At 45.9% G+C, this 25,167-nt stretch overlaps 1 protein-coding gene across 4 annotated transcripts in view; it reads left to right on the plus strand.

Annotated features, from left to right (window-relative positions):
* Positions 1-25,167, plus strand: part of lrrk2 (leucine-rich repeat kinase 2) — a 178,063-nt gene that overhangs the window by 34,302 nt on the left and 118,594 nt on the right. For all 4 annotated transcript variants that reach the window (XM_030095652.1, XM_030095654.1, XM_030095653.1 and 1 more), the window contains 6 exons: positions 95-239; positions 1,014-1,153; positions 2,990-3,115; positions 4,869-5,039; positions 18,716-18,977; positions 19,054-19,242. In XM_030095652.1, the coding sequence (XP_029951512.1) occupies positions 95-239; positions 1,014-1,153; positions 2,990-3,115; positions 4,869-5,039; positions 18,716-18,977; positions 19,054-19,242 (1,033 nt within the window). The remainder of the gene's footprint in view (positions 1-94; positions 240-1,013; positions 1,154-2,989; positions 3,116-4,868; positions 5,040-18,715; positions 18,978-19,053; positions 19,243-25,167) is intronic.

Below are 25,167 nucleotides of genomic sequence, written 5' to 3' on the forward strand. Positions count from 1 at the left end.
CTGAGAGCCTGACAGGTGAGACAGAAAAGATTATTCAGTCTTTTGTGTGTGTGTGTCTGTGTGTCTGTGTGTGTGTGTGTGTGTGTGTGTGTAGTTCATCAGCAGCCCTGACATCCAGCAGTGTGGTTTGAAGGTGCTGTCATCTCTGGCGGACTGCTCTGGTGCAGTGGATTTGCTGTGCCAGCAGGGGGCGATTGACACAGTGCTACACACACTCCAGATGTTCCCAGAGGAGCGAGGTAAACTGAAAGACTTTGAGACACTTTAATTTGAGAAAGCAACAATTCATTTAATGTCAAAACGACCATCTGACACAAAGTCACCACTGTGTGTGTGTGTGTGTTTATCAAGTGAAGCAATTAGCTGATTTCATTCTTTTCACTGATGACCTGTATGTGGAGACCTGCCAACCTGTACGCATTTTGCGCAGCAGGTACGCAATTTGACATCAGAATCCGCCGGCACGCTCCGCCTCATTAAACTACGCAAAAAGCTGCAGACATCTGTGAGCGCTGGTAGAAATGTGGACATGCAGTACTCATGTCTGACAACAGGAGGCAGCAGCAGGGCTCTGAAGTGTCACGCATTTCGGTGTGTTGTCACGCAGTCACACCACACATTGTATTGGTCACGCCAAAAAAAATACCGGTAAATTAGTGTGGTGCGGAATCCGCAGAGCAGAGACCGATGGGACAAGTCGTCGTGGGTGTGTGTGTGTGTGTGTGTGTGTGTGTGTGTGTGTGTGTGTGTGTGGGGGGGGGGGGGTGTTGGTTGAGAGCACTGCAGGTGGTACTCAAAAAAGTTCGCCAAGGTTGGCAGGTCTGTATGTGTGATCAGAATTACTTCCTGAAAGAGCCATAACCTTTCTTTTGAAAGAAGTTGAAGGACTTTCTCCTTTGAAGCTGATAATAATTTAGAAAATGATCAGTTTGGGCACTGATGGTGCAACAGCTGCATCAGTCTTTACAGTGAGACGTGAGAACGGCCTTCAGCAGCTGTCTTGGTCTGTGCAGAGATCAACTTCTGGGGTCTGACCCTGCTCAGCCACTTGGTGACCAGGAAGAAGCTGTCCAGGATGATGGTCCCTGTTCTGGCGTCCGTCCTGGTGTCTTCTCTGACTCGGCACAGAGAAGACACAGAGATGCTGCTGAAGGTGAGCGTGGCAGGATCTGCTTGTTCAAACAGCTGCTTGGACAACTGAATATTTCCGTAATGCAATTTGCCAACAGAATACTACTGCTGCATTTCCTGTTGGACGCTCTAACCAGCAGTAACCCGCTCTTACCCTGTCCAACCCGCTCTCACCCTCTTTAACCACATCTAACCGGCTCTAACCCACTGTCAGTCACTCCAAGCCTCTCTAACCTACTGTAACTCACTGTCACCCGGTCTAGCCCACTCTAACCCCCTGCAACCCTCTCTGACCTGCTCTAACCCTCTGTAACCCACTCTAAAGCGGGTTCAAGAGTTTAGACAGAGTTACAGCGGGTCAGGATTAGAGCGGGTCAGAGAGGTTGGCAGGGTATAGCGCAGGACAGAGTGGGTAAAAGCTGGTTAGAGTGGGTTAAAGAGGTTAGACAGAGTTTCAGCAGGTTAGAGAGGGGCACAGTGAGGGGTTAAAGCCCTCTCTAACCCTCTCTTAGCCACTCTGACCCTCTCTAAAGCCCCTTTCCCACCGGCCAAAAGCCCCTTTAAACCCGCTAACACCCGGCTCCTCATGGCAGTGTGAAAGGGTTTAATCGGCTTTTAGACCCGGGTCCTTCAACCCTGCAATCGACCTGGGTTTTTAACGGGTCGCTGCTACCGGCTTTTAGTGGGAGGGACACATCCAGGAACTTACATGATGACGTTGACGCCGCGCGGCTACGTTAGCGCGCTAGTTATTTCTGGACACGGCGTGAGATTTCCTTCAACACGACCCAGCAGTGGCAAGAGAGCGAGACCAGAGAGCTTCCCCTGATCCGTGGGGAAGAGGAGATCCGTCTACAGGTAACAGGGACGGTGTTCCGCTGCATCGTTTACTTTCCTTGTGCTCCGTCGCGCTGATGATGTCATCAACGTGGGACACCATCAGTGGAGGAAAACGCAGCGGCGCGGCTCGCCAGCAGGCGGTGAGACCCGGGTCTGCAGGCGATGGGAAAGGATGCTTAAGCCGATTGTTAGCGGATCGAAGACACGGGTCAACCCGTTAGTTGCAGTGGGAGAGGGGTATAACCCTCTTTAACCCTCTTTAACCCTCTCTAACCCGCTGTAACCCACTGTAACCCTCTCTAACCCGCTGTAACCCACTGTAACCCTCTCTAACCCGCTGTAACCCTCTCTCACCACCTCTGTTCCTCTCTCAGCCACTCTAACCCTCTCTAACCCGCTCTACCCTGCTCTACCCTGCTCTAATGCTAATGCTAACCATAACCCTATGTGATGCGATGAGACGATATGAAACCATCATTTTGTGTTTCGGGTTGTTCTGAAGCCTGTGGCTTTAAGTTTCCATCTGGAACAGGCCTGCATGTCCATGAAACGAGATTAAACAAGACACATTTGGGTAGAAATAAGAAGATCAAGCCTTTATATTGCAGACTCCAATATTAAAGTAAAAGTTTCCAAATGATGTCTTTAAAGACTCATTACAAAGTCTTCATGCATTAGGTGTGGCACCCAGAGTCCAGTGTTAAAGTCAGCTACATCACATCAAGAGAAATGAAAGCTTCAGTAAAGATGGATTTTCATTGGACTGTCTGCATCGTCTGGGTCTTTCTCCATTGAGAATCCTGGTAGCGGGAGTCTTCTTGTATTTAAAAGATGAATCACGACGGTCAGTTCAGTGGAGTCTTGAACATGAATAAGAGTGTCTGTGTCACAGTGCTGCTTCTAGTCAGTGTTCCAGTCACAGCAGGCTGGTCCCGGTCCCGGTCCCGGTCCCGGTCCCGGTCCCTCTGTAGAGGGTTCAGAGCTGTGAGCCTGAGGTGACCCTGGTGGCCCGTTGCAGTGTTTTCAGGTGGCTCTGAGGCTGCTGGACGCCTGCTCTGGCGCGGCTGCTGAGCTGCACCGAGAAGACTTCGACAGAGAGATCTTCCGCTGCCTCCGAGATGACTGCGACCCCACCACCAACCCCGTGAGTGACACCCTCACGGCGGTCCGCGCCACGTCCTGACGAACGCCGTCCGCACTAGATCCGTGTAGTGAGAGAATTGAGACTGTGACTGTTGGGTTCCATCATTTTATGCCCGGAAGTCGTCTCTGGATTGGTTCTTTCCGTCGGTTGCTGGCCATGTTAACCCATCAGTACCATCAAAACTGTTGAACTGAGGCAGCATGCCTGGATGTTGTTCAGGAAGAGTTATTGATAATGTGATTGATTGTCTCTGTTGCAGGCTGTGATAAAAGCCTGTGTGTCTGCATGAAGCTCTCAAAATCCAGCCTATCATGCCCTATAGCTACGTTATAAAATAGGCTTTTAGAGAATTATAACAGCCTCAAATAATATTCTGAACTTGTGATATCAGGCTTCAAAACATGTGCGACTTAACACTTAGAAGAAAAATTAATACATTCAAGGCGTACATGTTTCACAGTGTCCCAACCACATCTTCTGAACTGTACATTGGCTTCTTCCTGTGAAACGGCAACAGTCTATTTGCTGAAACACGACTGATCATGACCTGGACATTTCTGAGATGGTGAAGATTGAGAACCTGGTTCTGTTTAATCTTTCAGATCTTATTACCGTATTTTCAGCACTATAAGGCTCACTGGATTAATAGGCGCACAGTCAATGAATGGCTTTTATTAAAAAAAAAATCATACATGGGGCGCACCACATTTTAAGGCGCGTAGGATGTATAGAATAGTATGAGTGAAATACATACTGGCAGTCTGGGTGGTTACATTCTCGGTTGAAATGTGTGAGTAAAGCGACATATCAGAGCCAGTCTGACTGAGGATCGCTCCTCTTCACGATGTGCAGCTCAGAGCGGCCACGACTGGTCTAATCGCTCGGTCACCGGGGTTCAGCCAGCGGCCGTCTCCTGAGTGAAGCCCCCCACCGACAGCTCAGCCGCAGCCGGCCGGCCGCTCCGGCGTCCCGGCGGCAGGCTGCCGGGCGGGGCCGGCCGTTCTCGGAGTCGCAGCGTGCAGGCTGCCGCCCGGCGTCCAGCCGCTCCCCACGTCGGCCGGCTGTGCAGCCGCGTGCCGTGCTCCGTTCTGTTTAAACTAGCTAGCTTAGCAGCTTAGCTAGCAGGGGTTGTTTGCTCATGTGAGCAGGGTGATTACCATAATTCCCGCAAAAAAGGTGCATCGAATTATAAGGCGCTCTGCTGGATTTTGAGAAAATTACAGGCTTTTATGTGCGCCTTATAGTGCGTAAAATATGGTAGATTCTTTCTAATGCTTTATTGGTTTTCTGTAATCTTTAAACCAGCTGCATTCTGAAGTGAGGCGGTTTCATGGTAAAATGTGTCTGTGGAGAGCTGAAGCTGCCAAATTCCAAGCATGTGCTGTACTTTCAGGAGGGTGATACACCCACATGGTCCCTGCTCCCACACAGCGTATCTCTTCCAGTTTCAAACGTGCTGCATAATTTACTGTGAATATGTGAAACTGGTGATTTACAAAGCTCCAGAGAAGGTTTCAGCAGGAAGGGTTCAGACTGGTGATCACCAGGAGAAGTCCAGCATGAAGATCAGTGGGACAAACAGTCCCAGACTGATCCGTGTGTGTGTGTGTGTGTGTGTGTGTGTGTGTGTGTGTGTGTGTGTGTGTGTGTGTGTGTGTGTGTGTGTGTGTGTGTGTGTGTGTGTGTGTGTGTGTGTGTGTGTGTGTGTGTGTGTGTGTGTGTGTGTGTGTGTGTGTGTGTGTGTGTGTGTTAGCTGCGGAGGCCGGCGTGCCTGGCGCTCTGCAGGATGTGGAGCCACTCGGAGCTGCACTATGACATGCTGGAGAAGGCTTGCAGGGACGGAGACACCGCCATGGCGGAGTGCCTGCTGGAGCTGGGCGCCGACGTCAACGGCAAGGCCAAGAGCGAGTCGCTCATCTACCAGGTCAGAAACCACTCACTCTCCCTCCAGTCCACTTTCAATCAGTCGTGGTGGCTTTTGGAAATTAATTTCCCACTGAAGACAAACTCTCTGTTCATCATGACATGTGGCTGGTGTCTTCCCAGTTCCATTATTAAAGACTACCGAATCTCAACAGTACAACCTGAAGGATTCTAGAGTTCTGGAACAGAAGAAGTCGACGTTTCATTCATAATTGTGAAACATTAATGAAAAAAATGATTCTCTTTATTAACAATAAAGCAACACCAAATACACAATTATGTCCAGTTATATATATACAAGGAGTGAGTGAGTGAGTGTGTGTGTGTGTGTGTGTGTCTGTCACAGAGACAGATGAACTACGATCCAAAATGGCAGCTCAGAGAAGCCTGTGAAACAAAGGAGTGAGAGAGTGAGGCCTGTTCACTCTCTCAGTGCAACTTTGTAACTTTATAACAGCCATTTCAAAATGAGACTCCGTGACCTGAGTGGTCCCTCAGCTCAGACCAGGTGGAGATGCTGGATTAACCAGGTGATGTTGTGGTGTGATGCTGGAGGCTGAAGCTTTACAGAAACCCGGCTTGGCTCAGTTCTGCTCCGGTGAGCCATGAGCTCATGGCCGGAGTGGTGAAGCTCCTGCTTCAGGCTGAAGGAACTGCTCGCTTGGCCTGTGGGAGTTTTGACAGTGGAGGCTGTGTTCCTCTTCCGGTTGTGGCAGTGTCGCCTCCAGATAGTTTTCATAGAGGTGGCCAGATGGGGTCGCTTAAAATCTTGGGGTGCAACACCAAAACTAAAAGCCATAATTTCAGGATCTCAATTAACTGCTGCTGTAAACCAGCCAGTAGAGAACTGTCAGAAGGACTGAAGGAAATCCCTACGACATACTTTGGTTTATTGCGTTATACTTAATGTTACTTATGATCTAATGTGCACGGATTAATAAGACTGCAGTTAACATTTTGAGTTCCATGACAATGATGTTTTACTGTGAAATGTACTGTATATATAAGGTGTGGGGGTAGATGTACTGAGGACAAGCAGGTTCTGGCATATGCAAATAAAAGCCAGTACAGAAACAGTCATATCTCCATGTAACAGGAATTGCCCAACAGGGATCAGTAGTCTGATTCTGATTACCACAACAGACATTCGGCCTGGTCACAATCAACATTGACTCCAGGTGGACAGCAGACTAAAAAATTCAGCCTCAACAAACTGTGCCAATTTTTATTTTCACTATACTACAGTTTTCGAGCAATCAGATGCAAAAAAATTCATCCAGTAATCTTATTTGGTAGTAAAATGGTGATCAGTTAAAGATGTCGAGGTAAAATGGGGTATGGACTCTACATTAGCATGACCTGGATAGCTTAACAAGACTTAAAACAGATGAAGAGCATCACTACAACTTAATAAACTCAGTTGTTTGTTTAATTTAGTAAAATATATGAACAGAACTCTGCTTTATTGCCCATCAAATGACCACAAAAGACTCTATAACGTGCAAATGTGATGAAATATGTGGAAAATAAATGATCTTTTCTGCAAACTTAATATAAATGTCTGCACATACAATTTGCACATTGCTGGATTGCTGTAATTTATGTTTCTTAACTGATTTGTATCAAATGAACAACAACAACTGCATTATTTCTGAAATCTTGACACTCAGAAGTTTGTAAAACGTCCTATCGGGCCGATGAATCGGCCAATCCGATGAATCGGTTGACCTCTAACTGGTAGTGCAGTGAAATAACATAAAGTCACTGAAATTGTTGTTTAAATTATCTGGCAATTACCATGACCAAATTTACCAAATGAGAATGTTCCCGTAGCATTATGCGAGTTATTCAAAAAGAGGAATTTTGGAATTCAAAGTCCTTGCTTCGATTCTCTGTGTTAGTTTTCTGTGGGTAAAAGATGTACTTTTAGGCAAATATGTTGTCTTGAGAGTTGTAGATAAATACACCCCTTTTCAACATGCTCACATGTTCCAATAATATCAAGAATTTCAACTTCTAAGTGGAATAACAAAATGCGAGGGTATGGACACTACATGGGGGACGGACACTACAACTGCAAACAACAGATCCCATTTGCAACTGTTGTAATATTAATTGTGTGCACTATATCCACAACATATCATCTTTCAAATAGTGCTACCCAGGTATATAAAATAGAACATTCAGCTCAAGCCAAATACATAGTAGGAATGAGGAACTGGATAGGGGTACGGACACGACCGGAAATTCTGGACATGGAGATACTATATTAGTTCAGCCTTTGTAACTTCATAGATAGTATATTGCTGATGCTATTTTTGGTCAGAAACTGATCCAATACCATAATAGATATATTTTAGACATGGCCTTGGCTTATATTGTGCTTATTTAAAAAAATAAGTCTCCATTAAGTCAAAAATCAGCTGAAATAGAGAAATATATAACGAGTTGAGCTTCCAGCTTCGCGGAACACAGCTCGGCCCCCACAGCTCGAATTTGCACGAAACAACCTGCAAAATAAAAGTAATCACATCCATTATCAAAAAACATCACAGTATTTCAATATATTTCTGATTTCCTTTGAAAATGAAGCTCCTAAAATTCAAACAATCTTGTTTTGACCAGATATAACGCCCTTTTTCCTACAAAAAACCTTACATCAAATCGTCTTGGCGAAGATGATCAATGAAACATGCAGAAATAAATGCATGTTGTTGTTTCAGTAAGCCATTGGCTGTCCAAACACACTCTCAAATGCATTCAAACACTAGCCTACACCACATTAGAAGACAATAACAACACACACAATACATTCCACAGGAAGATTGTGACCAGGCCGATTATATGTAACACACATCTTTGTTTAATGTAATACAACATAATTATTGCACTGCTACAAAAAGAATTTCCTAACGGGGATCAATAGTCTCTGATGCTGATTAGCAGGCTGTACGGTGTGAGCAACAAACACTCATTTCTTGGCTTAATGTAATGCAAAAAAAAAAAAATCATCACTGTTATGGAGAGATTTCCCCTCTGGGAAATGTCATTTTCATTATTAGGGAACGTGAGCTGGGATTAGACCGTCGTGAGACAGGTCAGTTTTACCCTGCTGATGGTGTGTTGTTGCAGTAGTAATAGTAGACACAGTCATAATTTCACCAGCTGGTCCAGGAACTCGTGGAACAGCTGATTTTGTTTTGTTGAGTCCTGCCTGACTTCTGCCTCTGTTACTGATGCTGGTTGTGTATCTTGCTCTGTCTTTTCCTCTACTCCATCCTCCTCCTCCTCCGCTTCCTCTCCCTCCTCTTCCTCTTCCTCCTCCTCACTAAGCCTCTGATGCTCTCCTGTCATCTTTTTCTTCCCAAAATAAGGCGAGGTGTCTGTGGAGTTTCTGTTTATTGTCTGAAAATGACTGACATAACATTTACAAGCAGCAGCTAACGTTAGCTATGTGAAAGTTACACAAAACCCGTCAAAAAGTTGCTGAAACAGCACTATTTAGCACTGGACAAGCACACGAGACGATGCATGCTTCAACCTCTGTTTTTTTTAATAAAGACTGTTTGGTAACACTTTACCTGAAGTCCCCCAGTATAACACAGGAGTTATAAACACTCATAAATGATCACAATACTTCATAACCCGCTGTACAGCATAGGGTGAGGGTTAGAAGTGTTCCGATACCATTTTTTGCCTCCCGATACCGATTCCGATACTTCTACTGTGGGTATCGGCCGATACCGAGTCCCGATCCGGTACCAGTATATTATAAAATAACACCATGCCTCGCCTGCAGGACTGTCACATGATCATCACTGTGGCTCAGGTTAAACCCTCTAAAACAGGAATCAATACAGCAGATTCAAGCCATTTATTTTTAAACAGAACAGTATAAAAAACAGTGGAACAGTGGAATTAAATACATTATTTTTACATTGAAAATGCTCACATAATATCAAATATCATTACCTTTTGGAGGGGCAGGAATCTACCAGAAAACAGTGAACTGGCCAGTGGGCCCTCATGCAGAATTCTTATATGTGCCCCCAATGCCAGAAATTGTACATTTTTCAGACAAAACAAAAAAAAACAACAAAAAAAAAACTCTCAGATGAAGGTAAAAAATACGCCCACAAAAGTCAAATATCTGTCAGTCATTAGAAATGGTCTTGTGTGGAAACAAAAGAGGAGAAAAAGAAAAGAGGAAGAGCGTTCCAGCTCAGCTTCCTGACAGCGTGGTGACGGCGCTCCAGAACGACACTTTAGAAGCTCTGGATCATCTAAATACACCACAGCTCTGCCGTCTCTGCTGACCTGACCGCTGCACCTTCCTGGCTTCTCTCTGCAGACTCGTCTGTCAGGGTCCGGGGGCGTGAGGCCGAGCCAGGGTCTGCCAGGGAGAATCTGGTCTCCTGAGTACAGGAACTGCTGTGATGCAGCTTAGCTGCTACTAAGTGAATAAAATGTGCGGAAACAATCGTTCAGTTCTTCTTCAGTTTTCCTACTGAAAAAACTCTGCATCACCTCATCGAACACATCACCACGTCCTGCTGGCTTTTCTCACAACATGCAGAGAGCCTGCAGCCCTGCTTCTTCTGTGGTGTCTGTGGAAAATAAGGTTGAACATGCAAACAGCACCCCTAGTGGCATGAAGTGCAAATGCAGTCATGGCCCCATTAGGTAGGTTCCCAACGTGTCAGTGTAAATTATCTGGGGGATTTCAAGTTGTGTCGCTGATGTCCGCCGTCTGCCGGGGCCCCCCTACCAGCAACTAGCCGCTGAGCACTCGGAAAGGGCCCCATGCGGGGGATTTTCGACACGCTGTCGTTGCAGCGTCTAGTGTAGCACCTTTAATTTGTCATTGAAACTGACTGATATCAGCCGTCCCTCGGGGCCCCTCCAGCCCGGGGCCCTGCCTGGGAGTGCCCCTCGACGTCATGGGCCCCCATGCATCTGCGTGCCTCGCGTTACGGCAGTGACGCGTCTGGAACTAGCCACAGTAGCAGTGAGCAACGTAATCGGTTTCTGTCAAATACAAATTGTTGAGATTCAGTTTGAAATGCTGTCATGCACATCATCCACAGTACAAACGCAGCACTACAATGACATCTTTTTTGTACTTACCTGTCGTCTTCTATTTAGCAGGCGCAAGTATGCATCAATAATCTGCAATAAAGAAAACATCTTTATGCCATTGCATCACATGACATTACATTCAACACTCCATTTTCTTACATCATCGGCCAGCCAGTTGGTCGCATGCAGGCTGCGAAATGACAAGTCAAACAGTTTGTAAGGGCCGACAACAGCTTCCACCTGGCCACAGTCTTCTGCAGCCCACATCCTTTGAACTGCAAGCACAAATGTTTGAGGTAGAGCATTAGAGAGTGAACTTTATGAGAATGAGCAATTTTTTATGCTATTATCTCTTTTTCTCCCCAAATTAACCAACAGACCAAACTGGAACTGCTTTAACAATTTGAACAAGTCAAAACCGTCTTATTCCAATAAGACCTGGGGTGAGCTGAAAAATGACCAACAGGTTAGACTTGAACACGAACAGTTTACAGATTGTAACCTCTGTCTTCAGTGCTGTCTTCTCCATTTGAAGATTCCTGTGGCGTCTTAAACATAGGCTGTGTTCGAAACCGCATACTTACCTACTACTCATACTAACTTATTGAGTATGCAGTGTGTTTACACTGGCAGTATGCGATTTTGAGTATGCGAGAAGTTCCCGGATGCATACTGCATTCGCCAGAAATGTTGAGTATACATCGTGAGTTCACTACTCATACTGAAATTGCCCAAGATGCAACGCGACGGACATTTGAATAAACTTTATTCAGTTCACAATGACTGTTCCTTCATGATGTACATTTAGCAAGCTGAGTATGGTTCTAGATTTAATCTTCCCTCCATTGTTTGTGCTCGTAGGTATGTCATATTACGAGATTTCTGATTGGATTGACAATGATTAAAAGTAGTTAAAAAAAAAAAAAAAAAAAAAAGTTACATCTGAGAACAAGTTCATGCTGAAAGCGACCATGATGTACCGAAGACGGCGAGCCGATCTTTGTTGAAGAGCCGAAAAAACTCTCCGTCGGTAAAGCATCATAATTGGCATAATAACTGGTCCGTTAACGGGACACCGGTCCAAACGGTGATGTTAAGCGAGATATATTGCTGAAAGATTGCCTTCTTGTTTTCAAAGTAAAAGCACAGATTTATCACTGAGGTCTTTTCGTATGAGAAAGGGAAAGAGGGGTATTATTTTGGTGAAAATAACCGGAAGTGCGTTGCTCACTGCGGCTGACTTGAATTTCGCCGAATTCGTCCGAACAAAATCCTAAACGGCTGATATTCAGACAAATAAACGACACACTTGGCTCTAAACCACCACTTTGTCGCCTAATTTTAAAAAAAGTCTCGAAGTTCTACATTTGACGAGTTTAGAGCTAAAGTGAAATCAGCTTTAGCAGGTCGATTTCTGCTCATGGAAGAAGTGCAATGCATTGTGGGTTATTATGTAGTATGCTGTAGTGTAAACGCTTCGCATACTGTTTGATGGACTGAGTAAGCAGGATGCAGGATGGATAGTATGAGTATGTAAGGATGTAGTAGACAGTATGCGGTTTCGAACACAGCCATAGAAATCATTGAATAAATTTTGTTTTCCATACATGCACAATTGTATGAACACATGATCTTGGCCTGTCAATCAAAGACAGTCTTTAATGTGTTGAAAATTTGACAAAGTGATTAAAGTATTAAAGATTAAAGATATGAATGGCAGAGTACATTGAAAAGGTTGTATGACAGGCTTTAGTCATCCATGCCTTGAAGCCCATCTTACGCAGCCCACACACAAACGGCTTCTGCTCCACCTGAACACACTGGTGCTCGAGCAAGTCTGTTGCCTGGTGGAAAATCTGCATGCACTGGGTGCACTGCAGTGACCTGTCCTGACTCACCATGCACTGATGCTCATGTGGGTTTGCCAGGTGGGAGATATCGTGTCCACAAGCCCCACACTTGTGTTTCCCTTCTGTCCCGACTTGCAGGGAGGTCTGCTGGGCCTGAGCAGGGTGCTGCTGGCTCCCGGTGTGTTGCTGGCCATGCTGGCTGTGCTGTCCATGCTGACTTTGTTGCTGCTGCAACAAAAAGGTGTTATGGAGCATGAAAAAAAAACTGATTTCTGTAAATAATAATTATTAAAATTACACTTCTTAAAGACACTGCTGTCTTTGCTTCCTCACCTTCACTGTTTCAGCCTCAAGGCACGCCCTTGAGGCAGTATGGATGACAGAAGGTCTCTGTTGTGAGGGCACGTCTTCAGTCGTCTCCATGCTGCGTCCGGGATGTGGCTCAGTGGACGGCTCCAGCTGCTCAGGCATAGGCTCAAAGTTGATTTGATAAGTTTTGTTTATTTTTTGATTTGGAAAAGAATGTACAGTCTTCCCTGTGAGTTGTCATGTATTAATTCAGAAGCTTTGGGAAGGATTTTAAGCTTTACTTGTATTTTTTTTAATCACACCGCTATTATTTTGAACACAACTGTGTGAGACACATGAAGTAGTGGTATTGTCATCCCTACAAGGGACTTAGCCTACCTTGGATGTCTGACTCCTTCGGTACGGCTTAATGTGGCTGATGCTGTACTTTGTTTGTTGTTTGTTGCTTTGCCATCAGGACCAGAGAGCGAGACAAGTTTGCCAGTTATATCCTTAATTACATAAAGACCAGAGAAGTGGGGCTGGATTCTCCCTCCTTTCCTCCCCCGTTTCCTCATGTTGAACAGCAGAACCTCCTCCCCAGCGCGGTAGATGGTGTTCTTGTGCTTTTTGAGGCATCTCCTGGCATACGTCTGCTTCTGGTAGTCCTGGCTCAATGCTACATGACGTGACGCTTCGTCTTTCCTTTGGTCCATTGCCCTCTTGTTTTCATCCACTACCAGTTCATAAGTTGGCCCATCTGGGAAAACGATGCTGAAAAGCTGATATAAAGTATTAAAAGGAAAGAATAAGATCATGGCATCATGAGTTTCCCCCCATTCAATTCAAAGAAACTTACCGGGATATCAACAGGAACCTGGCTGGGAAACACGCCTCCCTCCCGTACATCAGCTTAAATGGTGTGGACTTTGTTGTGGTATTGACCTTTGACCTCAAGGAAAAGACTGTTGCCTCCAAGTACACGTCCCAGTTGTCCTGCCTGTCATTCACCAATTTTGTGAGGGCTCTAAGGTGTAAAATATATAAAAATAAGCAGGTTAGGGCTGTGCGATATCAGGAAAACCTTCGATATTCGATAGCAGTGTTCAATACCTCGGTAACGATATCTCTGGCGATATTGCCACAGTATATGATTTTAATGTTTCTACCGCTTTAGGTCCTCTGCCAACACCCAGATAATGAATACCATATGCATTTATGTGTGCACATAGGAAAATAAATAATGCAGCATGTTCCAATGCTGGTTTTATTGGAAAGAACTTTTTTATCACACAATTTAACACAAAGACAAATGTCTCCTGAGTCTGGTAAACAAATCAGAGGGAATAACATAGTCTGCTCGATACAGCAATCAAATAAACACCACCTCCTCCACCTTTGAAAGTGCAGCAACAGCAGATAACGGATTGTTTCATTGGCAAATTTGGCCATTCCAAATATGGAATATAACATATCATCATGACACTTGGAGTTAGTGCTCCTTAAAACACATTTTTCTTCTCCCAAATTAAACAATTAATGAACTAGTAAAGTGCAAAAGTAACTGCAAGTTCTGCAGAATTCCAATAAGTATTGGAGAACAAGAACACAATGTTGAGATCATTTCAAATAGTACAAAACAACAATTCAACAAAAACAATGAGGTAAAATAAATGCCTCCTCCACAACCTACGAGCAGCATGTATCAAGTAGGCCTGTGGGAATTGTGTACAATCACTCTCCTTCAAACATTTTCTTTGACTAAAAATTAAACATATGCCTGCAAACAACCACAAATTTAAACTAAGACAAGTGCAGTTGGCTGTCAAAAAATAAAGTTAACAAAAGTGAGAGTGTTGCTGCCTGTCGAAGTCAGTCAGTGAGAAATTAGTCATTGATGAGCAGTCAGTCAGTCATAAAGCAGAGCAATCTGTCAGTCAAGTCATCAGATTTAAGAGGCAGGTTCTTGGTTCGGAACACCAGCATGTTCACTTTGTCAGGCTTTAAACTTGTGCGCTGACAGTTCACAACATTTCCAGATGCACTGAAAAGTCTCTGGGAGGGTGAGCTGCTTGCAGGAATACAGAGATCCTTCCTGGCTAGCTTCTTCAGCTGTGGGTAGTTCTTGTGAAGCTGCCACCACTCCAGAGGGTCAGCCTCACTGTCGATGGTGGGGCACGTCACCCAGCTGTTGAGTTCAGCTTCCACAACTTGCACCGGTTGCCTGAGTGAGGAGAGAACTGGGGGCGGGGCCTTCTTCAGCATACCTCCGAGTGTCGGCTCTTCACAGTGGGACAGGGTCGATCTGTGCTCTGGGCAGTGAAGTTTCCCTCCTGGAGCTAAGAGGAGAATACAGAGGGGAAAATACATTGTTATTTTTGCAAATTGCAATAGTCAAAATGTCATCTTCCACTTCCATTCAACGTCATACAGGATATATTTATTAGATTATGCATAATTATGCCACAGTCCTGCCCTGGTGTCAAATAGCCTCATTTATAACCCTCTTAACCCGCCCAATTACCTTCTGTGCTTCTGCTTTCATCTCTGACAGCACCCTGGCCTTCATGTCTGCCACGTTTTCGCTGCTGATGTAGTTTGTTTGAAATCGGGGGTCCACAAAGCAAGCCATGTCCAGAATTTCTTGTGTTTTTGGGTCGTCAAACTTCGTGTTCATGTAGTCCCGGACTTTCATCTTAATGGATGAGGTCAGCTCGCGGTCTCCCTCCTGCTCTGCAAGGACTGAGGTGTTGAGCAAATGAAGGACTGCTTTCACAAATGAAACACTAACAGCTCTCACTTGAAAGAGTGTCCGTAAATTCTTGCAGCGGCTGTAGGGCCTTAGTACAGTAAGGTCTGAACAGGAAGGAAGCAGGTGCCTTGTTTTCGGGCTTGGTGAGAGGACTTCATATAAGGCCTGATGCTGCTCCAGGATTCTTGCAATCATCTCCTGTCTTGATCCCCACCTGGTCGGGCATTCTGCCATCAAGCAGTGCTCGGGGAGGTTTTCCTCCTGCTGTACTTCTTTCAGTGCTGTTTTCTGTTTGAAGCTATGTGAGAAATGTCCCACAATCTTTTTACAAATCCCAGCAGCTCGAGCAACACGCTTGTCATCCTTAACTGAATTTTCTGTGAAGCAGAGAAGACAAAGCAGACAAGAAAATTATTTTTTTTAATCAATTAAGTAAAATATCAGCTTTCTACAACAATAATTACAATGAGGAAAAGGGACACGTTTAATTATTGTATTATTCTATCAATGATTTATTGACTGAATTAATTACTTCACCCTTTCAAATTACAGAAACAAAGAATAAGTACAGTAAAACAGCATAACACCACAGTGACTGTTTATTATCCCAAAATTAAATACTTAGCGATGGCAAGATGCAGCCTGTGGCCAAAACACTGGAGTCTCAGCCGCTCGCTGAGCTCAGCTGCCTTTACGACGGTGGCTCCGTTGTCTGTTGTGATACAGATCTGCTGCTGTTCGCTCAACCCCCAGCTTCCCAACACCTCACGCAGTGCAGCAGCGATGTTCTCTCCCGTGTGGCATTCTGGGAAGTACGCCGTCTCCAGACAGCGTGTTTTCAGCTGAAAGTCCTCCGTGATAAAATGCACAGTGAACGACATGTACGGCTCTGTGCTTCTGCTGGACCACAGATCTGTAGTACTCACAAAGTATTCCACTTGACTCAGTTCTGACTTCACTTTGTCCCTCAAAGTGTCGTACATGCGGGGGATGGCTTCCCGGGAAAAATAGGTGCGCGAGGGAATCGCGTATCTTCTGTCCAGTTTGTTTAGCGGTTGCTTAAAGCCTTCTTTTTCCACCGTATGAATTGGCATCATGTCTTTAGCCAAAAAGAACGTAATGGCACATGTTCTCTCTCTGTGACGCTTGGATGTTTTTTCGTAGGGAGTCCCACTTGAAACACTCTGGCCAAGGGAGGGCTGTTTTAATTCTTTGTCAACGTTTTTCTTTTTTGGATGTTTACCAAGGCCCGTTACGAACTCTTCGTGCAGCTCTTTGTGGCGGCGCTTCAGGTGGCTACGGAGATTTGTTGTGTTTCCTTGCGGTGCTGCAACATACCGCTTGCATGTTTTGCACAGTACCTTTTCTGTTAGTCGTCGTCGCGTTTGAACCCAAAATAGTCCCAAAGGAAAGACGTGGCTTTTTTCTGTGGAACGAGTTCCCCTTCTCCGTCACCGTCTCCCACAGTCTGAAGATTCTTCACAAGTTCTTCTTCTTCATTCATTCCTCCCTGGCTCGCCGTCGCCATTATTGTTTATGGTACGCTGCAGGCATCACACGTGTCCGTGCTCACATCATGCCGTGCTGTTGTGCTTTTACCCGGAAGCGGCTCCACGGTCCGTCACGTGGGGCGCGCTAAACCAATGAGGTGGCTGGATTCTGGATGTTTGGGGTTACCATGACAGCCGGCGCCACATTTATGTGAAAATTGCATGAATGCAATATCGAGTTTCAAGCCGTCTTCGTAGGTGTGAATATCGCGTGTTCTGATATCGCAATAAAGATACATTTTCGATATATTGCACAGCCCTAAAGCAGGTCCATTTGTATTGTTCTTTTGCAGTGCATAAATTATTGATATCAGATATCATGTCAGTGACGAAACATTGGGAAGAAAAGATTAGTTGAAAGCGTAACCACTTGCATGCTAAATGTGCATATTAGCAATAATGGCTGACTGCATTACTTGTCGTCTTCAACCAACTGCACCAGCTAATTCTAAGAGTCACTGGCTCTCTGTCAAAAAAGTTGCAGAAATGACACTTGCCGCTTAATGTTGTGATTGTTTTTTTCATCCAGGCCATTTGTCTGATGATCGGCTGCTGTTACACTTCTTTCAGTGCCCAGCATCTGACAAAGGTTGTTGTTGAGCTGAAAAAGAATTTAATGTTAAAATAATACCCACAATGTTGAAAATTCTGAATTAAACATCCACATTAGTTCATGAAAGCCCACATACATCATTGGCAAACTCCCTGCCCTGATCTGACAAGATTCTTTGTGGACATCCATGTCTGTAGATTAATGAACAAACATGGATGCTAACTTCTTGTGCGGTTTTGGTTTTTAATGGGAAGGCTTCCACCCATTTTGAAAAGTAATCAGTGGCTGTGAGGATGTGCAGAAAACCATCGCAGGTTTCTGTAAAAGATCCTGTGGGGTCAATCCCAAACATCAGACACCTACAAATTAAAAAGAAATTAAAGAGGTTCCTTAATTGGCTCAACATATATGCAATTCAATGTGCTCTTGAAGCAAAGCAGAAAATATTCACAATAGTATCAAAATTATAAAAAATGATCTATTGCATGACTGAGGAGTCCAGCGGCGGTTTCAAAAACAGAGTCTTGAGTCTTATTGTATTCTTCTCGACACTTACTCATTTGCAAATTATTGAAAATGGTCTCACAACTGAGGTTTGATGATGGGGTGTCAGTTCAGGGCTACATATTTACCTTTATGCACTGCAGTGGCTCTGAGGCTGCCAAAGGTTTGCCAACCCGCTGGCACTTGTCACATTCCAGAACCTAAAAAAAAAAGAATTATATCGCTTTATTAGCTGTTGTAAGACAAGACATACAGCCAGAGGAAAAAACCTTATAAAGACCTTAAAAAACATACCCAGTTCTCAATGTCTGTACTCATGCCTTTCCAGTGAAACCTCGAGGAAATGGCGTTCCTTGTTTTCATGATGCCAGAGGCTCCACCCATTGGGGTGTATTGAAACTCATTGACAAGTTTCCAGGCATCCTCCTTTTTTTAATCGCCCTTCGCCCTCCAACAAAGAGCTCACCACCTACACCTACACCCTCTCTGGTTGGGCCTCGGTCTGGGGCCTCCTTCCTTTGTTGCTGGCTGGCCGGTTCTGATCGGGACAGTGCCCCCCCCCCCCCCCCCCCCCCCCCCCCCCCCCCCCGCCTCTGAACACGTGCTGCAGCAGGGTCTGTGAAGTCTGACCAATCATGGTTCTTTACCTGCTCTGGGAGGGAGGCCGGCCCCCCTGCTGTGTGTGTCTTGCAGCAAAGAAGCACACATACAAAGTTTTAAAGCATGACAAATGAAACCGTGTAGCTATGAATCCCATCAGAAAACATGAAAGACCTAAAAACCTGAAACAGCTGAAACAGCTTCATGTGGTAGAAAAAACCGAAGCAGCTCAGTCTCTCAGGACCAAAACTGCTTCAGTCCCAACATGTCTTCGAGTCCCCGTGACCCTTGTTATATTTCCGAGGTCAGCCATGCTGCTTGGTTTCTTTCAGTTTGGGAAAGTGTCCTCCACGTTGAAGGTTGGATATATTCTGTGGTCAGGAAGAAGTGACTTTGGTGGAAAAAGTTTGCAGAAGCTGCCTGAGCCGAGTGTGGCCGGCAGGTTGACTGGATCTCCGTAAGGAGGGGGATCAGGATGTGAAGGTGTGCTCTGTTTTCCAGGTCTGTGAGCGAGGGGGGCCCCTGGAGCTGGTGGAGCTGCTGCTCGGCCGAGGCACCTCCGAGCAGCAGCTCCGGAAAGCTCTGTCCGTGAGCGTGAAGAGGGGCGACGGGCCCATCGTCATCCGACTGCTGGGCCGCCTGGGTCTGGACCTCAACAACGGCGCCCTTTGCCTGGGGGGCTTCAGGCTGGGGCGCCTGGACGCCAGCTGGCTGAGTGCCCTGCTGGCCGAGCGAGGCCGAGCTCATAGTCTGCGCTGCAGAAGTGAGAGCTGCTTCATACCGTCTGCACCCCAGGGACGCCGTCTTTCACTAACCTTTGTCTTCATCTTGCTGTCAAGGTAAAGGCATGACTTTCGCCAGATACATCCAGTCGCTGCAGAGGTCCAGGTGTGCCAGCGGTCCTTCCAGAGCAATGACCGACCCGTGTCTGACCTCAGGCCACATTTCTGATGAGAGTGACGAGTCCAGCTTCAGCTTTGCCTCTGCAGATGACGGCCTGTTCTTCAATGACGACATGGAGAGTGATGGTAAAGATCAGGAGTCGAGGCTGTCTGTATCGACAGTTACTGATTAACACACTGAGACAGGTGTTCTTTCTGTCATTTTAAATGAGCACTTCAGAAAAATCCAAACTACAGTCAATATAAAGACATCTTATGAAGACCAGTTCAAAGGTTCAGTGGTAGAGAAAGGCCAAACAAAGGCAGACCTGCCAACCTGTACGCATTTTGCGTAGCAGGTACGCAATTTGACATTAAAATACGCTGGTACGCTCCGCCTCATTAAACTACGCAAAAAGCTGCAGACGTCTGTGAGCGCTGTTATAAATGCGGACCGTGGACGTTCTCATGTCTGACAACACAATGCAGCAGCAGGGCTCTGAAGTGTCACGCATTTCGATGTGTTGTCACGCAGTCACGGCACACATTGTATTTGTCACGTTGAAAAAAATACCGGTAAATTAGGCTGGTGCGCCGCAGCTATGGAACCGGGAGGAAACACATGTGCTACCCTCGTAGAGCTGCGACGTTCAATGAACGAGTCGTTCGTTTGAACGGCTCTTTCAAGTGAACGACGAGAGCCGGTTCTCAGCTGTCTGAGAGCCGTTCCTTTGTGCAAACTGTCCTCGCTTCCTTCACGTGTCTCCTGAGTGTCCTGAGTCCAGCTGTCTCCGCTGCCTTCATGTGAATGACGGAGTTTCAGTTTTCCGCCGCTTGCTCCAGTCACCTGAATGCAGCAGCTAACTAGCGGAGGAGGAGTGTCGCGAAACCGGAGCGGAGCCGGGGTTTGGAAGAACTGATTCCCTATTAACTGGCGACTGGGTTTCTTTCACGTCCCTTGTTGCTGATAGATGTTAAAAACCAGACAAAAAGCCGTGTCCGACCTTTTATGAGTCTGATTTCAACATCTGCTGCTACTAGCAGCAGCAGCAGGAAGTGCTAAAGGAAGTCAGTCACCAGTTAACAAGGAAACCAGTTCATTTGAAACACCGTATTGACGGCTTTATAAAGGTTTTAGTAATGGAACACACGCACGCATGCGCAAACACAGCATAAAATCCTCAGTTAAAGGACATGTAGCAGCATTTTGAAGCTCTTTTCTGGGGACGACGTGCAAGGTCAGCCGCAATGTAATGTGTATCAGAAAAACATCAGTTAAATATTTGTCATTAAACAAATTAAAGACTTAAAATTTCAAACTGACAGTACCCCCCCCCCCCCCCCCCCCCCCCCCCCCCGGTCGACAACTGTCCCAGCAACTGGTACTCCAAAAATTTTGCCAAGGTTGGCAGGTCTGCAAAGGTCAGGCCATTCTGTTTCATGACCCGCCATCCATCCATCATCCCCCCATCCATCCATCATCCAATCGGCTTTGGCAAGTGAAACAACATGACTACTGTCTGATTTCAAATGCTTTAAGCACATCACTTTGTCTGAAGTCTGCAGCTTGATGGACCTTGATGCTGTGATGTGTGATTCAGCAATGAAGATTTGGGGACAGAGTTTTACAGTCAATTCAATCCAAATTTATTATTTTATTATTTGCATAAAATAAAATACAACACGGTCATTTCTGACAATGCACAAGTAAGCTGAGATGGTGGTACAAAAAAAAAAAAACTCCCTTTTAACTGGGAGAAACCTGTGGAACCAGACTCAGAGGAGACTTTCTGCAGAACCAGACTACAGCCAGGTGGATGCTTCCCCTGTCTGTGTGCGTACATTGGTCCCTGTGACGTGAAAATCCTCATCGATCCCTGTCCACTCGGATCCGCGGATTGATCCACGGACGTCTGCGCGGCCCAAATTTTGTGACGGCGTTGCGCTGGTATACGCATGGTCCAGAGCGCCACAGCAAACTAGCCACAAGGACGCTGACTTTGAAAAGTGACTGTGTGAAGCCATCCGGCTGTAGCTCCGCCTACAAAGACATCCAGAGAGTGAGACACTGGAGGACGGAGACAGCAGACTCTGTCAGGAGGAAGGAGAAGGTCTGTGACAGAAGTGAAAGAATCTAGTGATGCTCGGGCGCCGCCGAGTTTCAGAAACGGAACAAGGCAAAATGAACTCTGATGCTAAATGATAATATACTGACAATGTATGAGCTTCATTTTCTATGAATACTCTGTAATAAAGGAGCAGAGAAACAGTCTGGAGTCTGGGAGAGCTCCCTGAGGACGAGTGGATCAGTGGCCTGCATGGACACGCCGCTGAGAACATGTAGCAGGACAGGAAGAGCCTGAGCATCGCTGGAGCACCGGCGCTCCAAAGAGGACACTCCAAAGAGGACGCTCCAAAGAAGATGCTCCAAAGAGGACGCTCCAAAGAGGACGCTCCAAAGAGGACGCTCCAAAGAGGACGCTCCAAAGAAGACATTCCAAAGAGGACGCTCCAAAGAGGACGCTCCAAAGAGGACGCTCCAAAGAAGACGCTCCAAAGAGGACGCTCCAAAGAGGACGCTCCAAAGAAGACATTCCAAAGAGGACGCTCCAAAGAGGACGCTCCAAAGAGGACGCTCCAAAGAAGACATTCCAAAGAGGACGCTCCAAAGAGGACGCTCCAAAGAGGACGCTCCAAAGAGGACGCTCCAAAGAAGACATTCCAAAGAGGACGCTCCAAAGAAGACATTCCAAAGAGGACGCTCCAAAGAGGACGCTCCAAAGAGGACGCTCCAAAGAGGACATTCCAAAGAGGACGCTCCAAAGAGGACGCTCCAAAGAGGACGCTCCAAAGAGGACATTCCAAAGAGGACGCTCCAAAGAGGACGCTCCAAAGAGGACATTCCAAAGAGGACGCTCCAAAGAGGACGCTCCAAAGAGGACGCTCCAAAGAAGACGCTCCAAAGAGGACGCTCCAAAGAGGACGCTCCAAAGAGGACGCTCCAAAGAGGACGCTCCAAAGAAGACGTTCCAAAGAGGACGCTCCAAAGAGGACGCTCCAAAGAGGACGCTCAAAGAGGACGCTCCAAAGAGGACGCTCCAAAGAAGACATTCCAAAGAGGACGCTCCAAAGAGGATGCTCCAAAGAGGACGCTCCAAAGAGGATGCTCCAAAGAGGACATTCCAAAGAGGACGCTCCAAAGAGGACGCTCCAAAGAAGACATTCCAAAGAGGACGCTCCAAAGAGGACGCTCCAAAGAAGACATTCCAAAGAGGATGCTCCAAAGAGGACGCTCCAAAGAAGACATTCCAAAGAGGACGCTCCAAAGAGGACGCTCCAAAGAAGACATTCCAAAGAGGACGCTCCAAAGAGGACGCTCCAAAGAGGACGCTCCAAAGAGGACATTCCAAAGAGGACGCTCCAAAGAGGACGCTCCAAAGAGGACGCTCCAAAGAAGACATTCCAAAGAGGACGCTCCAAAGAAAACGTTCCAAAGAGGACACTCCAAAGAGGACGTTCCAAAGAGGACGTTCCAAAGAGGACGCTCCAAAGAGGACGCTCCAAAGAGGACGCTCCAAAGAAGACATTCCAAAGAGGACGTTCCAAAGAGGACGTTCCAAAGAGGACGTTCCAAAGAGGACGTTCCAAAGAGGACGCTCCAAAGAGGACGCTCCAAAGAAGACATTCCAAAGAGGATGATCCAAAGAAGACATTCCAAAGAGGACGTTCCAAAGAGGACGTTCCAAAGAGGACATTCCAAAGAGGACGCTCCAAAGAGGACGCTCCAAAGAGGACGCTCCAAAGAAGACATTCCAAAGAGGACGGTCCAAAGCAAATGCTCCAAAGTGGACGTATATTTTTAGCTATTAGGCACATGATAATATTATTAGGAAACATGATAACTGTTTTTTTTTTTATGAGTGTAAGTATACATATTTGAATGATAGAGAAATTCATAATCCTGTAAATGTGAAAAGATACTAACTTGACTGAAAATAGAGAAGGTGAATCTAGCCTTATTCCAAGAAACTCACCTCACTGATGAGGAGCATAAGAAGCTCCAGAGAGAATGGGTTGGTCAAGTCCATTCCTCTTCTTTCTCATCTCATAAGAGAGATGTAATGATGTTAACAAACAGAAATACTCCATTTACATGGGAAAGCCACATCTCAGAGGACCAGGGCAGGCATGTGATTATCAGAGGCTGCTTATATAGGGAAACTCCGTCCGGACCGGGAGGACACCCCTGTCGGTCCTGCCCGTGGACTGGCTTCGGTTCTACTGCTGGGATCCGTGGTTCTTGTGCTGGACCGTCCAACGAACTGTCCTCAACATTGTCCTAGGCTTTACTTCTTATTGTCTCATGCTAGCTGTTGCCAAAGCTGTCCGTCCCTGGGAGAGGGATCCCTCCATACTGTGGTTCTCCCCAAGATTTCTTCTTTTCCCACTGGGTTTTTGGAGTTTTTTCTTGCCGGATGTGAGGGTCTAAGGCAGTGGTTGCTTCGTTCTGTCTCGTTACTGTAAATATTGACATATTACCATTATGCTTATTCACTGTTTTTACTTTTACCGACAAATGTAACATCTTGAAGCCCTCTGAGGCAACTGTTGTTGTGATACTGGGCTATACAAAAATAAATTGATTGATTGATTGATTGAAACTGTTTAACCGGCTGTATTTATGCCCCAGATGTTTATTTCAAAGACTTCTATTTCAAGCTATTAGTGGAAAGTTCCTGAAAAATTTTTTTCTCCACTTTTAAGCAGCCCGTTATTAGTAAATTTTATTAAGAACCAAATAGAACTGTTTATGTCAACAAATGATGATGCAAATACAAATCCCTCTGCCCTCTGGGAGACACTCAAAGCCTTTCTGTGCGGAGCCATAATTTCTTACAGGGCAGAAAGAACAAAGAAGACTATGAAACAACAGTTGGAAGAGGAGCTGCATATCTTGGAATCCCAATTTAAGACCAGTTTTACATGAGACCCGCACAAACAGAAGCCCAGCACAGTCCTGAATCAACTCCTAACCTAGAGAGCTGAGGCCTTTTCTGTGCTCGATGCAGATTGTTTAAAATGGGAGATAAACCTGGACCACTGCTCACAAGATAAGCACCCGGGAGACAAGATACTCCTGCTGTATCCTCACTGAAGGCTTTTGTATGCTTCTCCGTCGCAGCGACGTCGTTCCTACGCCAGCAACCCTACGCCGCCATTGAGCATATCTTGCTTCTGCGTCAAGGGAACGCCCTCCTCTGCAATTTCACCGCCAAGCCGCTAGGCGGGCGTGGCGTGTCTTTGTTTCACAATCGGCAGTCACAACAACAATGCGGCTTCTGTAGCTCTGGCTCTACCTAGACCAAACATGGGCAAACTACGGCCCACGGGCCACATACGGCCCGTAAGGCTTTTCAATCCGGCCCGCCGAACTCGTCCAAATTATAGTAAAAACCTTGTTCATTTTCCCCTTTCATGCAATGCCCATGTTTCCCCACTAGATGGCGCGCTCAAAAAACACTGACCAGTGTTGGAGCGGCGCCACTCTGTGTTCCACCTCGTCTGTCGCCATCGAGCCCTTCTGTAAACATGAGCGACCAGAGAGAAGGAACGTGGACAGTGCCTGCCGAGGGTTTAACAACAACACTGTTCACTCTGAAAGTTTGGGAGAGCGTCTTTTAATTAGAAGCACTGTGAGCATTTCACACAGCGGCGGTGCAGCAGCTTCATCAACACGCCGCATATCGGTCTGAATTTCCATTTCTAGTTTCTGCTCCAGGTGGATATTTAATCCAGCCTGTCTGTCTGCTTGACGTCTTCAGTTTGCTATTGTTGAGCCTGAAAATATGTTTTGAATGTTGAAAGTGATTCTGTTTATTTTTTCCCAATAAATGTTGATTTCTTTAACTTTCTACCTTTGATTGAAACGTATTAAAACAGACATAATCTCCAGGTTTTAGAAATGACAGTGCGTATGCTATTTCAATCTATTTACATTTTCTCCTCCCAGTATTGTGCATAACAGTGTATAAACACCGTATCTTGCACATTCCTTGAGACAAAGTCATGAAT

This window comes from Salarias fasciatus, chromosome 7 (genome assembly GCF_902148845.1).
Source record: "Salarias fasciatus chromosome 7, fSalaFa1.1, whole genome shotgun sequence".
Lineage (NCBI taxonomy): Eukaryota > Metazoa > Chordata > Actinopteri > Blenniiformes > Blenniidae > Salarias > Salarias fasciatus.